General features: G+C 38.9%; 1 protein-coding gene across 1 annotated transcript in view; it reads right to left on the bottom strand.

Moving 5' to 3' along the window:
- Positions 1-16,341, bottom strand: part of BZW2 (basic leucine zipper and W2 domains 2) — a 55,272-nt gene that overhangs the window by 7,564 nt on the left and 31,367 nt on the right. Inside the window, exons 6-10 of the mRNA XM_038122641.1 lie at positions 11,802-11,937; positions 7,720-7,829; positions 5,692-5,862; positions 5,153-5,299; positions 848-986 (exon numbers count right to left, since the gene is read on the bottom strand). Of these exons, the coding sequence (XP_037978569.1) occupies positions 848-986; positions 5,153-5,299; positions 5,692-5,862; positions 7,720-7,829; positions 11,802-11,937 (703 nt within the window). The remainder of the gene's footprint in view (positions 1-847; positions 987-5,152; positions 5,300-5,691; positions 5,863-7,719; positions 7,830-11,801; positions 11,938-16,341) is intronic.

Here is a 16,341-nt window from a genome sequence, read left to right as displayed (position 1 = left end):
GAGGGCAGAAGGACAAGGTGCATTGCTTTTTCATTTATCACGGAGGCCACGCTATATTGAAAGAAGGATAGAAATAAATCCACATGACTCACTTCCTTCTGCCTTCTTAAACCATGAAATTATTGTAACAGTTGGAACTCATTTGCCTTGAACATGTACCTGGACTCAACAGGGTGAACAAAGAGCAACATTAGGTTTCTACTCCTGCTGATTTTTCTCCTCCAACTATTTATAGCAAGAACGTCAGAACAAACTGTTTGGCACCCACCCATCACATGCGGTGCAAGACCATTAGTCTCTATGACAACCTGATCAGAATAAACTTGTGAAGAAGTCAATTTCACAATAAAAATGAAATCCATCAAAACTATAGCACCTGCAAAAAATTGGCAGGAAAAGAAGAATAAGAAAAGCTCCTTCTGGTAGGGAGTGAGTAAAAAAAACCTCCAACTCCAAACCACTGAAAAATCTTCCTGCTAGGAGGGTTTGCATTCTCAAGGTTTCTTAAAACCAAGCTCTGATCTACCATTGAAATCTGCCAGAAATTTATAGAAGTGTCTTCCTTGAACTGATTTTATACAAGGACTAAACTGCACTTGAAACGACTGGACAGTGCTTGATCCTGCTCACACTTCTTGAATGGGATGAAAGCAACAGAGGGAGACAAGAGCTTGTTTTGGCTTTTCCTGCTGCCACACACTCCTTTGAACTCTCAAAGCACAAAGTATTCCAGAGTTCAACACCAACACCACACATCTCATATGAACTACTTGGTTAAATGTCATGAGAGAGTGGTTGACACTGAGAATCCAAGCACAGAATACAACAGTGGATTCTACACTTTTACCTTTATAAAAGAGTACCACTATCTTCTGAAAGGCTTTCATGAAGTGGATGTTGTCATAACAGTACTCCTGCACCTTCTGGAGTAGGATCAACTCTGACTGGCCTTGAGTGCTGAACACAGCAAGTAGGGGGGCATATTGCTGAAAGGAAAAGAGAGTATAAAAAATAAAATGCATTTCAGTATACTTAAAAATAAACTGTTAGAATAAACATCATGAATGTCATCCCTGAAAATGTTTCACTGAAACCTTAGATTTACTTGCACACTGCATTTTCTAAAACACATACAATGCATATAACACAAATATCCATGATTTTTTGTAGCATGTCCTGCATGCTTAAAGCTAAAATTCAGTACCACTTAGTTACTGAATTCTGTAAAATCAATTTATAAAGCCCACAATCTGGCATTACTTCTGTCATACATTTCACAATGCAGCATTCTGTTCATTCAGGAGTGATGCTTTACAGATGTTCATAACGTAAGACATCCCAAGATGAAATACATGAAAAAAAGTCTCTAGTTTCACAGAGGTTTTAGAAGTCCCAGGAAACTGAAATAAAGTAAAGTATTCCAAGTTAACTGTGATCAACTGTCCTTATTTTTTCTCATTACCACAATCAAGAATATCATGACAGCCTTTGGTAAACAGCAACATTTTCCAAGCACAGTATTAACTGCTAATGTTACTCTGACAAGACCGTAGTGGTACATTTCATAGTCTTTTTTTGGTGTTTATTAATATATTAAAAATAAAGCAAAAACTTACTTGCTATGCAATTTTCCCCTCTTATTTCAGATCTTAAAACTAAAAATTGCACTGAAGGACCCTATCTTTCCTCAAAAGCCAGTGCTTGTATCCATATCTCTCCAATTTCCTGTCATCTTAGCCTGTGATGAGTTCAGCTAAGACCACAATCTTAAAATTAAGGTAGTATTAGGAGCATTTTTCAGAGATGAAGTTAAATTACCTTTGATCTTCAGAGACCCTAGCCAAATATACATTGCATATTACTATTTCATCTGCTCTTGCACTAATCAGCTCAGCCTTTCTTCTAAGTTTTCAGTAACCCCCAGTTTGGCATTCTCCAGCTGGACTTGTAATGGCCTGAGATCACAGAGTTGTGATCTGAGTGACCACAGCTACTGCTGGTCTTAGTCAGGTGACAAACCACCCATCACCCATAGCACTGATGGGCATGTTTAAAAGTACACTTCAGCATCTCCCCACAAAGGGCTAATCCTGAGGGTTTTATCCAGTATGGTCCATGGAAATCATTAGTAAAACATGAAAATCAACTGAAATTTGAAAGGTTGTTCCAAAATGGGTTTTGCAATAATTATCAGCTGTTTAAGAGAGCAGGAAATCACAATAGCCACAAGCAGCTCAGCAGGCTGATGGTATTTAGTATTATTCTTTCTTTTGGAAGAAACTCCCTTAAAATGGCTAGACTAACACCAGAGGCCAAGTTTTTCCACTCCTGGCAGGTATAGCCACATCTTTAGAAACTACGTCAGTGCTTTGGTAAGAGCACTGAAAAACTTGTGCAGGCTGTGAGTAGCTCTCTTTCCCCTTTTAGCATTGAGCTGGTATTTAGGCAAACTGTAGGAATGCAGGGCAATATACAGTGCAGTTGGTTTATTTAATACCCTCAGCAGAACTCACCCCCATCCACATGTTTGTGAAGTGCTGCTGTCTATAAACATTAATAACTTCTAATAAAAATCCAAGGTTTTCAGTTTGGAAGTAAATTGTCTTCATTTTGCCATATCTGACTTTATCCCCTTCACATTCCTCCCTCACTTCTCAACTGGCACAGGCTCACAGTTATGAGTTTCACAGATGTCTAAACAACTAAGGAACCTTCTTATTGCTGGCTGAGCAAGTGGCATTATTTTCCATTTGCATCATGTTAGGGAGCAGGGGGTCAGCACCCACACTGCTGTGAAGATCACCAGAACCTTGCCTGCAGTGAGAATCGTCTGGAAGATTCTCCTCACCCATGGAGAACATCTCTTCTCTGCAGGAGGAAGAGGCCTCTGGAGGAGACCTAGGCACTAAGCCCTGGTGTCACAGTGAGGTTACTGGGACAATGAGGAGCTTATTCTGTGAGATCCAGGGTTGAACAGCTTGCCCTGTCTCCTCCTGAGGTCAGCTCCTGCTGGTCCTGCCATATGGATGGCACACATGACTTTAACTGCACTGCCCAAGTATGCTGGTTCACGGCTGCCCGCCTCAACCCTGCTATTAGGTAGCCACCCATCCAGCAAGGCTTTTTAAGATCTGTGAACTAGGTCAATACTCTGTCTTGTGACCCATCTTATCTTTTCACCAGGGGTGCCTTGTGTACAACTGACTGAAAGAATGGGGGAAGTTAGAGACTGGCTAGACACAGATGTCAGAGCTCAGACAACATGCTTTGTGAAAGTTACCTGTCATACAAGAATAGAGCCATACAAGAATAAATCCCACCATCTGACATGTCACACATCGAGTATGTATTCATACCCATCCCGATCACAGCACCAGGTGAAAGCAACTCCCTGACTGTTTCCTGGGACACTGACACACAGCAGGGCACAGAACTGAGCTCTGTATCTTCCTAACACTGTTAATCCACTTTCTGGAGTTGGCTCAGACATTGAGGTAGCTGAGAGCCCTAAGAGAAGGATCCAAGATCTGCCTCCACCTATCCTAAGAGGAAGTATGTGAAAAATGCTTTTTCATTTTTGAAGACTGAACTGTAAAGAAGCAGCTATCAAAGTCTAAATTTCTATTTCTATTGCTTCTATTAAAATCTTACCCCTGAGTGCAAATAGTAAATACTCCATACAAATTTTTCTCTGTTTTTAGAAAGTGGATGTACCTAAGAAGATGCCTATCTTACACAGGCAAGATGCCTTACCTAATTCACTGGAGTGACGCATTGGACTAAACATCCAGTCAACAGGATTTGTACAAATCCAGCTATGTTTCTCTTTTCCCAGAGTTCAAATATTCCAGAAAGTATTTGTTAATTTGCCCTGCAGTACTAGACAGTAAATCTCAGTGGATACTTTGTTACAACTCAAAGAGAGATAATCAAATTTTACATCAAAGGAACAAGAAAAACAATGTCTCTCCTCCTTCTGGAAACTATCTTGTCTTTCTCCTGCTATTTGAGCCACTTGAGAAAACTTGAAGACATTCAGTCTTACCATCAAAGACTACATAATATCCCAAGCAACTGCATTTCTAGGATTACTGATTGGGAAACCAAATTCAGACAAAAGGACAGCAGCAGTAGGAACTAAACCAACATGGGAACACCCAAGTATGGAGACACATCCAAGATGAAGAAAGATCTATTTTACCAGAAAGAATAAATCCCAGATTGCTTCTGTTCCAAGGCAAACCTTTGAAGCCCTGGCTATGAGGGAGTATTCTCTTGGTCCCAGATTACCTGTTTAAAAGACTAAGTCTGCTGAAAAGCTTCTGCCCTCAGATTCAGTGTCTTGCACTGCACAATTACTTCAGACTTAGATGAGGAATACCAATGATGGCACTGATTGATGCTTCTGCATTGGTTTGGTGTTTCTTTTCTATCCCAAGGTCTTTAATGTTTTTGTACCAACATGTAGTGGTGCTACTACAATATTGTAGCCTGTCTTTCTTTGTATTCAGTTCCCTCATCCTCAAGGACAGTAGCTGGATCAGAGAGTAACCACACTGTATGTACACACAGTCCCAAGCAAGCTCCTGGCTTATCACTTGACAAGCCACTGGGTATCCAGCTACCACAGCCAATAGTGGCAACAACCAATTCACAGATTCTGGCCTTGGCATTCCTGCCTGGATCTATCCAGCCCTCTGCACAGCCAGCACAGGTGCTGCTTCCCCATGCTCCCAAAATGTCTTTGCTTCTGGCAAAGACATTGCAAAGGCAGTTCCTGCAAGCTTACTAGTCAGGTCAGAGCAGGCTGAGTCCCAGCAGTCGCTTAGCCCTGCCCCAGTGCAAGGAGCTTCTCAGGGACCTGGCACCCTGGGAAAGTACAAGGAAGAGATGCTCAGGCTGTGACCACCTTGGCTTGCCCTGGCACTGTGGGACTCAGGGCACTCAATGATCTGAACTACCTCAGTCCTCAGCATCCATTTGACAGAAGTCAGATTATACACAATGCTTGGTATGCTCAGCATCAGTCTTCAAAAATCTAAACCTCCTGGATTTAAACAGGTAAATGTTTGTGTTTTTGACACAAACTTTGACAGCCAAAGAAATGTATTCTGTGAATTCACAGTGTTCTCCTCTTCACCCATGCACGCACCTTTAGATGTTTGAGAGCCTGCTCTGCAACCAGCTCTTCTTTCTTGTTCCATTCCACAGCATTCATGACACACGTCCAAAGGAGACCAATCACTGCTGGCTCTGGCAGCTCATTTCTTTTCATTTCCTCTTTTACATAAAGCACTACCTGGAGAAGGAAATAAGGGACATTCCCAATGAACCAGAAATGATGCTGACTTTCCAAACACTTGTAGTCATTTACAACATCATGGTGTAGAAGCATTAAGAAACAAAAACAGAACAAGATTTTGACCCTCCCCTCCAACCTAACAGTTAATGCAGTTAAAGGAAATACATTCTTAAGGATAAATGAAGGAAAACTAACCCCATCCCACAGACAACTACACTTGGAAATATCGAGGATATTTGGTTGCTTTAGTCTTAAGCACAGAGTGAACAGACAAAGGAATTAAAACAGGTTAAAGAAAAACAGAGGAGATCTGGTCCTCTCTACCTAATGTTGGTTTAAGTCTTTGATTATGATTATATAAACAGAAAGTTGTAAAAAACCACTTTTACCTCCTTAATTGGGCATTCCTGAGAGAGACGTTCTTGGAGTTCTTTTTGAAGTTCTTTACGAGTCCCCAGTGACTGCTGAACTCTAAGGAAATCTGAGAGTTCTTTTAGACCTGCTTCAGTAAAATACTTGGCAAAATGGTCCACATTTTGCCGGTTGGCTGGAAATAGTTCCTAAAAAGACAGGAATGCTCTCTGTTAAATAACCAACTATGACTCTTGACAGAATGGAAAGAACATTTTTTAAGAATTAACAGTGGGAATAACCTGTTACTTCACTTAAAACACTTCTTGTATCCACACTTGAAAAGTCAACACTTCATTCATATTGCAGCGTTTCACTGCAGTGGAGGGAAAAAATGATGTCCAGTTACACAAATAAGCTAATACCCACTCCATGTGAAGTGCATGTACTTATGAATAGCCATGAGCCAAACTTGTTGCTCAAAGCAGTCCTAAGAGGAACCATACTTTTTCCAGATTCCAAGAGTCTTGTAGGGAAAGTACAAAGGAATAGATGGCAAAGCACATTTATCAAGCTCTCCCAGTGCATCCACACATTTATCTCTTACGAAAAATACATTGAACAATACATAAGTGGCCCAGGCACCCTGACCTACCACTAATGCATCATTTAACAAAAATCACAAAATCCACTATGTACTGTTCACATTACCTCCTGTATGCATTTCTAATTAAAAAGCACTGTCAATTTATGAAAGTCCAGCTACTTAGAAAAGTTAAAATTATTCTTAAAAATCACTATAGCAAACGCCCCATCTTGGAAAGCATTCAATGGCATTTGCTTAGCATTTATTCTTGGTGTCTTAACAATGATCTGTGGGATGGATAACACTTTTTTTAATGAAGAAGCTGGAGACTTTTCATCTATTTACTTACTGACTAATGAAATTAAGAAACTTTCATGAAGGCAGCTGTGGTAGACAACATCTGATACTTTACAGTTGTTTAACAGAGCAGAGTAATGAGAGCCAACAGCTGAAAGTTTAAGTCAGTCAAGCTTGAAATAGAAATAAGATGCAGTTTTCTTTCTTGCCCTCCCTGCACAAAAACCAGTGTAACTGGCCCCTTTCCCAGTTAATGGCAGATTATTTATGACTTGGACACTTAAAATCAAGTACATATTGAAGAGATGGAGGGGCGTGGGAGGCTCCTTACTTTTGAAAGATACTTGCTTAATTACATATTATTGAGGTAGAAACAGGAAATACTGCTGAGTCTCCAGGCACTGCTACATAGGATGTGTATTTGACTGCATTACCGCAGCAGCAATCTTTCTGAAGGATTAAAAACCCCCAAATGATCTTCAGAAAGACACTGGGAGGAAAAGGCACATGAAACTGCTACATATTCATATATTCTCTGAATACCTTGCTACAAACACAGAACACAGGTTTGTACCAAATGTATCATTTGGATAATGATACCGAAGGCTGAAAGCCTTCCACACTGTACCTAGTAGGTCTGCTGCCACCACTGCAGGACCATTTACGGTACCTAGATGGCTACTGCTGCAGAAAATTAGCTTGTTATTCATTTATTATACTATTTAAACACTACTGCTTCAGAAACTTACATTCAAATCTAACTCCTTATTCTTTATATACCATTTGCAAAAAGAAAACATATTTAAAGAAACAGAGCTTCTCATGCCCATTTGCTTTGTTAGCAGTGTTATGTTTTGTTATGCTATGTTTGGTATGTTTTGTTAGCAGTGGTTAGGAAAAAAAACCCATTTATTTAATTCCCAAGCTCCATATATACAGTCTCTCAGAAGGCATCTGACTACAGGAAAAATAGAGACAGAATGTAAAAACATGTGATACTTAATATTCCTGAACCTGTATCAGTGCTACAGCCATAACAATATTGCTGTGTTTCAAAACATTTTAGAAACGCTAACAGAGTCTGAGGGGGAGTTAACATGCTTACAGCAAACTACCATCTGCATTTCATTTCCTTCTTTTTCCCTGGGAGAGATAAAGATTATTGAAAATATATTGTACTTACTAGCAATCTCTTATCGAGGTTGGCTTTTCTTAAAGCAGAGGTAACAGAATTGGCATCTTTCTCTGCCATCCATGCTTTAAAAAGCTTTACAGCGAAAGAGGCTGCAATCCCTATTAGAGAAAAGCCAAAAACATGTTTCAGCAATTTTCAACATAAATTAGAGTTGACTCTAAGAAGTTCAAGGTTACAAAAAAGTTACAAGATGGTAGAATGAAAATACATTTATGACAACAGAAACAAACACATAGAGCTGAAATGCCTATTTTCTTCTGTAATGCAAAAATAGTTTTCTGAATTATACTAGATTGAAAATCTTTTCATTTGTTATTGCCCATCTCCATTCAGTTGTTCAAATATTTTCTTCACAATTATTTTTCCTACATTCCCAATTCACAGACTGAGTACAATGCAAAAGAAAAAATTATGCATTAAAGGGGTAGGAAACAAAGGCACAAAGCAATAAAGGAAAATCAAGAACAAGAACTAAAAAAACATATATTCAAAATTTTTTAGCAAATCCTGGAATAGGGTTAAATAACTTTTGCAACTTCAAGGTGACTGATTGTACTATGTCCTCCTAGGAGGCATTTAGTAGGCAGTTGTACCAGGCACAAGTACTATTTTAAGTGAAAAAAATTCCTTCCTCGAGGCAAAACTTAGTATTTTGTGTATTAAATCTAACTAACTCTACCTCCACTAGCTGCAGATTTCCCAGGGCAGTTAATAAACCATTAAGCCCACACCTATTTCCTAGAGCAGCAGCACCACCACGACTGCTCCAGATTCTCCACTGCAAGCGCAGGGAGCTGAAGGAAGCTGAAAGGTCTTGGACAAGGAGCTCATCCTTCAGGAAGGTTGCCTGTAGGTCAGTTATGATTCTCCCTACTACACTCATACCAACATCAGGGCTACTGAAGGCAGTGATAATGGCAATGCATAAGGAAAAGCACAATCCTAGGCTACAGTTGGCCACTGTGGTTTTCTGTCTCACCTCCAGATAGTCCAGAAGATCTTGGAGCTACATGGGACCTACTGGTGAGAAGGAGCTTCATCACTCTTAGCCACTTTATAGACAGATATTCATTATTTTTATTTCTAGGATACTTTGACTAAATGAGTCACCAAACAAGAACAGAAGAGACTATTTCCAGATCACTGTAAAGTTCACTGACAGTCTTTACACATCTTGACTGTTATGGCAGTTTTGGCAAGCTTATTTCAGGAGCTTAGTGGTAAAACATGATCCTTAGAGAAGTACTGTATGGAGCCAAGAGAGGCCTGCAAATACTTCTTTGGGCTTGTTTTACATGTTGGACATGATGCAGCAATCCTAAGTGCTGCAAACTGACTAACCAAGACTAACAAAGCCTAGTCAAAAATAGGTGACTTAGGCATAACTTCCACTGCAAACACACTGCAGTATATCCATGTGCTTATGTGCTCAATACCAAAATCGAATGGAATGGTCTCGGTCACCAAGCATTATCATATCCTACACATTTTTTCTAGTTTCAGCTTAAAACAAAAAAAAATAAGTTTTATGCCAGTGTCAATATTAGAGGGTGAGCTGTTTTCAGCTGGGGTAGAGTTAATTTTTTTCACAGTGGCTGCATGGGGTTTTATTTTGGATTTATGCTGAACACTGGATTGATAATACAGATACATTTTTGTTATTGCCGAGCAGGGCTTACAAAGAGCCAAGACATTTTCTGCTTTTCCAAATGCCATGCTGGCAAGGAAGTTGGAAGGAGACACAGCTGGGACAGATGACTGACCACAGGGATATTCCAGGCCATATTGACATCATGCTCATTATATGAAGTGGGGAGAGGAAGCAAGAAAGAGGGAACATTTTAAGAGTCTTCCTAAGTATCTGTTATGTGTGATGGGGCCCTGCTCTCCTGGAGGTGGCTGAACACCTGTCCATGGGAGGCAGTGAACTAATTCCTTGTTTTGCTTTCCATGTGTGTGCAACATTCGCTTTCCCCAATAAACTTTATCTCAACCCGTGAATTTTTCAGATCATACTCCTCCCATTCTCTCCTTGATCCTGCTGGTGTGGGAGTGAGCAAGCAGCTGTGTGGGGCTTGACTGCTGGCTGGGATTACACCACGACAGAGGGAGGCTGCTCTAGGGCTTCACTACTCACATATTTTCAAACTTATTTCTCATTTACAGCCCAAATTTATCACTGGCCTGTTCCTATATTCTGTGCACGTGCCGCCACTCTTTTCCTTTAAACAGCTCTTCTCTTTTTGTTTGCTTGGTTCTTTTTCCTCCTTATTTGCAGAAAGTAATTTCAGTCATTTATTTTATTGACTAATCCTATTAGCTGCTCTTTGCATTTGCATTACTTTGCCAGCACAGGGGACAAGAAGGGTACATTTAACCTTGGCAAGATTCCACCACCACCTAGACCTTTCTCTGTCTCTACTACAAGTATGTCAGCAATCCACGAAAGAATTTTGTTTTCCATCTATATATAACAGTAAAAGTAGTGACAACACTGAAATAAGGTAATCTAAAAATAAATTAGCTACTTGCACTCAAACTTGACAGATCTCCTGTCCACACTATCTACCCTTATCTCACTTTCAGCCATTTCTTAGCCAATGTTACAAGTCCCATGCTGACCACCAAGTCCCTCAGCTCATCAGTTTCCTTGTGTATTTTAACCTCACCTGCCTGCAGCATTGTTTTTTTGTAAATCAAAGACATCTTCGAGTTTATTCATTTATGATCTGCTTGTTTTGCCTTGCTTTGGTCCCCATTTTTAAACTACCTTTGCATCTTCCATTATTCTTGCATAAAATATCTACCCCAGGATACTGACTGAACAATCTTTCCTCAAATGCTGTCATGGATGCATTTTTAGTACATATAAACCAAGAACTAAAAGTACATGTAAGCTCTGACGAAAGTTTAGGGCTCCTAGAAACGTCAGGCAAATAATGCCTTACATTTGCACATAATGCAAATAAGAATTGTATTCCTAAAATGCTAAATTTAAAATATAACAATTTCCATGGTTTTTAAAAATTTGGTTTTTCCAATGCCTCTTGTATTCCCATAACGAGCACGACTTTCATTTAAACACATTGCAGACAATCATCCTAAAACATGGATTAATGCTTTTGTTTGAGATTTTTCCCAGTGTAATTCTGATTTCAAAAGCCATGAGTGATGACAGAGCAAAGCTGCAGCTGTGGCTTTTCTTTCTGCAGCATTTAGAACACAAATATAATGGTTAGCATACTGCAAATGAGAGCATGAAGTTAAAATAAGTTTTTTTCAAATGAAAATTAGAATACATTTTAGCTAATATATAACTCTTTAACAAAACCAAAAAAAGGTCATGAAAACTGTTCAACACTACCAGTACATCATGCCAGGTACTCAGAACTGTCAGAGAAAGAAACTGTTGAGCAAGCAGTTGTAAAATCAGGACCCCAAGGTACATGGCTATAAATATATAACAAAATCCTTAAATGAAGTAATCTCAAAAAGGCGGTGTACCCTAAGACTGAAAGAACTCCTCTACTAATCATACAATAAACACAAATTCACGAGAAAGTTTATCAGTCACTGATCACTACTAGAATGAAGGCAAAATGAGGGACTGATTTTTCTTCGGCAGTATCCCATTGGCCTACATGGGATCTGTCTCACTTCTCACTCACAAGATATTAGTAACACTTGAAGAAATGACAAATCTATCTCAGGAACAGATATTACACTTCACAACTTTATAATACCACAATAATACATAAATTCTACAATTTTGCATACACAAGTATGACTTCCAAAAAACCATATATACTCTGGGGTTTGTTTTTGTTTTGGGGTTTGTTTTGTTTGGGGTTTGTTTTTGTTGACTTTTTTGTGTCTGATTGGCCTCTTACAATACTTCACAAAGTATGTTGGGCACTGCTGTCTGTATATGCTTCTGCTTTAAAATACTGCTTCTGCTGTATATTCACAAGTTTCCAACTTCCATTTTATTGCAACATATATAGTACATTGTGATAAAATACATCTCCTATAAAAAAGCTAAGATAAGAAAAAAATATATGGAAAATTACCTTCTTTGACTATATTGTCAGTGAAGAGGCTTGTTAGAATTGTAGCAGGAAGAGTCCCATTGGCTAACAGGATGCCAGAAAGCATTGCCAGTTTTGTCTGCTCCGTCTCAGTAAAGGCTTTGAGAAACAACAGGAGCTGTGGGCCAGACAAGAAAAAAAGTATTTATTTGAGGCACAGGTGGACAACAGGCAGTAATTAATATTAATAGCTTTATTTCTTGTTTCTTGAGAAGTCTCAATACAAATCACAGCAATCACATCAAAATCTACCCAGAAGCATGACAGTGTCATTTCACTGATCCCTTGTAATTTCACTTTCTCTGAGAACACAAGGCAGTACCTGAAGGGAGCCTACAAAAAAGACGTAGAGAGACTATTTACAAGAGCAGGCACTGACAGGAAAAGTGGGATAGCTTCAAACTTAAAGAAAGATGGTTTAGATTAGATATTAGAAAGAAATCTGTGAAGGTGGCAAGGCTTTGGAATAGGTTGCCAGAGAAGTTGTAGATGCCCCATCCCTGGCAGTGTTCAAGGCCAGGTTGGACAGAGCTCTGAGCAACCTGGTCTAGTAAAACATGTCCCTGCCTATAGCAGTTTGGCCCATCTAGTTTGGAGCTAGATGGTCTTTAAGGTCCAAAGCCATTCCATGATTCTTTAAGGTCCAGCCTAAGCCATTCTGTGATTCTGTGAACAATACTGTCTTAGTCAGGTATAAAACACCTGTCTTCTCCAAATATTATGTATGCATGTGTAAAGACAAAAGTACATGCCACAGGCTTGAGACACACAGAAATTACAGGATTACAGACAGGAGCCTGCCTATTCACATCTTCAGACTTCCAGCTAAGCCATGCAGAGTTACAGTTTGTTTTCTACCTTTCGAAAACTATTGCTCATGGAAACAACAAAAGGATGGGAACATTTCCTGATTTTCTTTTAGGGAAGGGAACACAGCACAATTACAACAGATTTTTTTTACTGGCTAAAATAAGAAGTATATTCCAAGTTCAGACACTATTGATAAAGCTGACAAAGGACAGACAAGAACACAGGCTAATTTAAGACCCTGCCATTCCCAGTACTAATTACAAGGGAAAACAAATAGCTTGAGAAAAAATTACAAATCTCATCATCTTGGAAGATCTGAACTATATATATACCTTTTAATTCTAAAACTGGCAATTAAGTCTATTTTTAAAATCTTAATTTACTATGTTAAAATGACTGACTTGAGAGCATATTGATGAAGTACATTATGCCCTTTTTCCTTTATATCAGAAAAAAAAAGCCATGCAGAATCAGATGTTGTCAATGGCATTACTGTTAACAATAATGCTTTCTTAATGTGTTCCTAGTGATCACAATATGGGTGATGGGAAAAAAGAGGTGAGACAATAAAGGACAGCTTCATTCAATGCAAAAAGCTGCTGATTCCATCAAATGCTAGCTTACAAATTTACCATCGCCACAGAAGAAGGGAAAAAAAAAAAGTACTGCAGATAAAATTTTCTGCAGTTAAAAAGAATACTCATTTTTTTCTTCATAAGGAAGAACAAATGGCACCTCTCCAAAAGGATGTCCTGACCTTCTGCTCTCAGGACACCCTTTTTTCTTTTCTACATGAGCAACATATGCAATTACAGCAAAATGGTTTGCTTTGACAGAAAATTCTCACCAGGTTTCCACATTAGGGTATTTCTTAATTATCAGATTCTACCCATACAAAGGGGCAGAATATGACACATGTCCCTGTCCTTGTTTGTTACCATGGACAATGAGAGATCTTCTCCGAGATATCCAAGCAGTTTATCAACAAATGTAAAACTTCCTGAATGCAGTGATGTTCTAAAAATCCAGGTAACTAATAAAGTTATTAAATCTCATGCAGTGTTTTATGAATAGTTCTGCTCTGCATCAGTGAACAGAACTAAAAAAACCCTCATTCATACGGTAGTACTTACATAATAACATTAGCTTTAAATTACAGCTTACACAGGACTGAATGACTCAGCCACAGACAAATCGCTCAGAATTTTTATTTTTTTTCAGTGGGCTTCAGCCAAATGACTGCAACACACACTTTTAGCTTACAAGAACGATTATGAAACTACCAAATCTCAAGGTGTAATTTTATTTCAGCAAACTGTGGCTCAACCACAAAATGCATGAAAATTTGAGATGCAGAAGAATGGAGTTACTGTTTCTAAATATATGACTGAGAAACAAATGGTGTGCTGTATTTCCAAATGCAGCAACTAACTGGTGTGTATAATGGTGTAGGCAAAGGAACTCCAGGGCCTTTTGTACCAAATGTACACACCTCTTGTGATCCAGAATTCTTAAATGGTGAAAATTAAGGAACTCTACCCACACAGGGAGCGTGGTGTCTTTTTATGTCTTCATTATCTGAATTGGTCTGCTGCTGACAGTTTGTCACATCTGCAGACAGCACTGAATCGTCAGCAATGGAGAAGGCAGCTAATATAGCAACAGATATCTGCTGACTGAGTCTTGCCTTTCATTTGGCTGACTTAAAGCATTTCTGCTCAGTCCCTATTCAAACTCACATGTTGTTCTCCTCTTATTCCCTAATTCCTAGCTTAATTTACAGTTCTTTCATTAGGAAACTAGGAACACAAACAGTGGATGCCACAACATCTCCCAGCACTTCAGACATCCTCTTATGACTCAGTAATATTTACCACTGTTAAGACAAAAAAAATTATTTGTACTTTATCCCAATTCTGATATTATAAAGTTTATATAGAAAATGACCTAAACATGCAAACACACTAAATAGACAGATAATAACAGCATTCTTCATCCAAGGAAATACATATATAGAGAAAGAAGAACGCCAAGTTTGGAACTTAGAATTTTACTGAAATTATTGCAAAATGTCATGGGCCTATGGCAGTCCTTTGGGCCACGCTCATATGAACTTAAGGTGCCTGCATCAAAACACAGCAAGTGAGCAATGCATTTAAACACTGTCTGTTGAAATTGGTTGCACAAAATAATTTAGTTGTAAAACTTTAGATATATGGTTTGGTGATGCCATTAGAAAAATATGTAACTGGCAATTTTGAGGAGACAGAGTTAAGAAATAAAACAATGAAAGGCAAAAGCCTTTCAAAAGGGGAAAGATGGTAGAAAATAATGTCCTAATGAGAAAGTTGTGATCTAGAAGACATAAAGCAAATACTTGTGCAAATACTGCTTTCTAAGATAGTCTCTCTTGAAAGAAAAGTCCCACTGACAGCATCTGCTTCTTTAGTGTGCAACTGCTGGTATTGCCTTGGTTTTTTTGGCATGCCTTTTTCTATGAGAAGAGCTAATTTTCCCCCAAGTGCTCTATCTGTCACTCTCTTACATATCAAACCACTGACTAACTGCAGCCATCTTTGGTCTAGCAGAAACACCTTCTGGAAATGCAAAAGTATCCATCTTCTAGACCTCCATGGGCACCTACTCCTGTACAAATTACACCATGCAGGGATTAAAGGATTAAGTGGTTAAAACCCCTGCAGCCTCATAAATGAGAAAACAGCCACTTTGTGGATTGACACAAGCAGGGGAAGGGAGAAGGTAAGCAAAAGGCACATACAAATAGTCCTTGAGGGTTTTAAAGGCAATGGTGGTGCCATAGTCTCATCTTGTCACTAAGAGTGCAAAGTGAATTTTTGGAAGCTTAAGAGGATGTGAAGCCAAGCAAGTTATAGAAATGAGCAGAGGCGTCTTGAATTGACGTGGCATTTGCTTAATATGCTGAGCACTCTCTGAAACTTGAATGCTGTGAGTCAGCGCTTCTCATGTCAGTGATTACAGTAATTAACAGCAGGAACATTAGATTTGTGTGGGGATAGAGGTAAATTTGGGTCTTTAGAATGATGTACTGAGTAATCAGCATCAGTTGATAGGCATGCTGGCCACAAGTGTAAAAATAATTTCCTGTATGAGCAAGAATGTATAAATCAAAGCCAAATTAATTCAGGCACAAGAAGTGCTGGCGAGGTACCAAGCTCAAAATGTGCCCTCATTTGACCCTTGCAGCAACCTTCCTAATGTTTAAATAATATGGAAACACATTTTTATGTTTAACAAACACGATACTTTAGTCATGGGGCAGGTTTTGCCACTTCCAGCATGCCTGTTAAGTTACAGAACAGTACAGTGTTTATTACTTTTTCAGGCCATTAGAAAAAGATATTTACATCTGTTACTAGGAACTCAAAATAGACAAAATAAATCTGTATGTTGTTTTTCAAACATTTTTACCCTGGCTTTTCCTGTCTCCTTAGAATTCAGCATCACAAAACAAAACAGTATCCACAAATAGCCCCTACAGTCTAACAGGCAAATCCTGAGCACTCTGCCACTGGTGAGGACTTTCTCTTACACGTATCTGTGGCCTCAAATACAAAAAACCTGTGGCTAGGATTCACTCCACAGTGCAGGAGGGGCTTAATATTCATATATCAAGAGACATTCTGCATAGCAGATTTGCATTTATTTTTTGGAAAAAAAACCCAGAGATGTT

Source organism: Motacilla alba, chromosome 2 (assembly GCF_015832195.1).
Source record: "Motacilla alba alba isolate MOTALB_02 chromosome 2, Motacilla_alba_V1.0_pri, whole genome shotgun sequence".
NCBI lineage: Eukaryota > Metazoa > Chordata > Aves > Passeriformes > Motacillidae > Motacilla > Motacilla alba.
The sequence above is the reverse complement of the archived record's forward strand: the minus strand, read 5'-3'. Positions and strand labels throughout refer to the sequence as shown.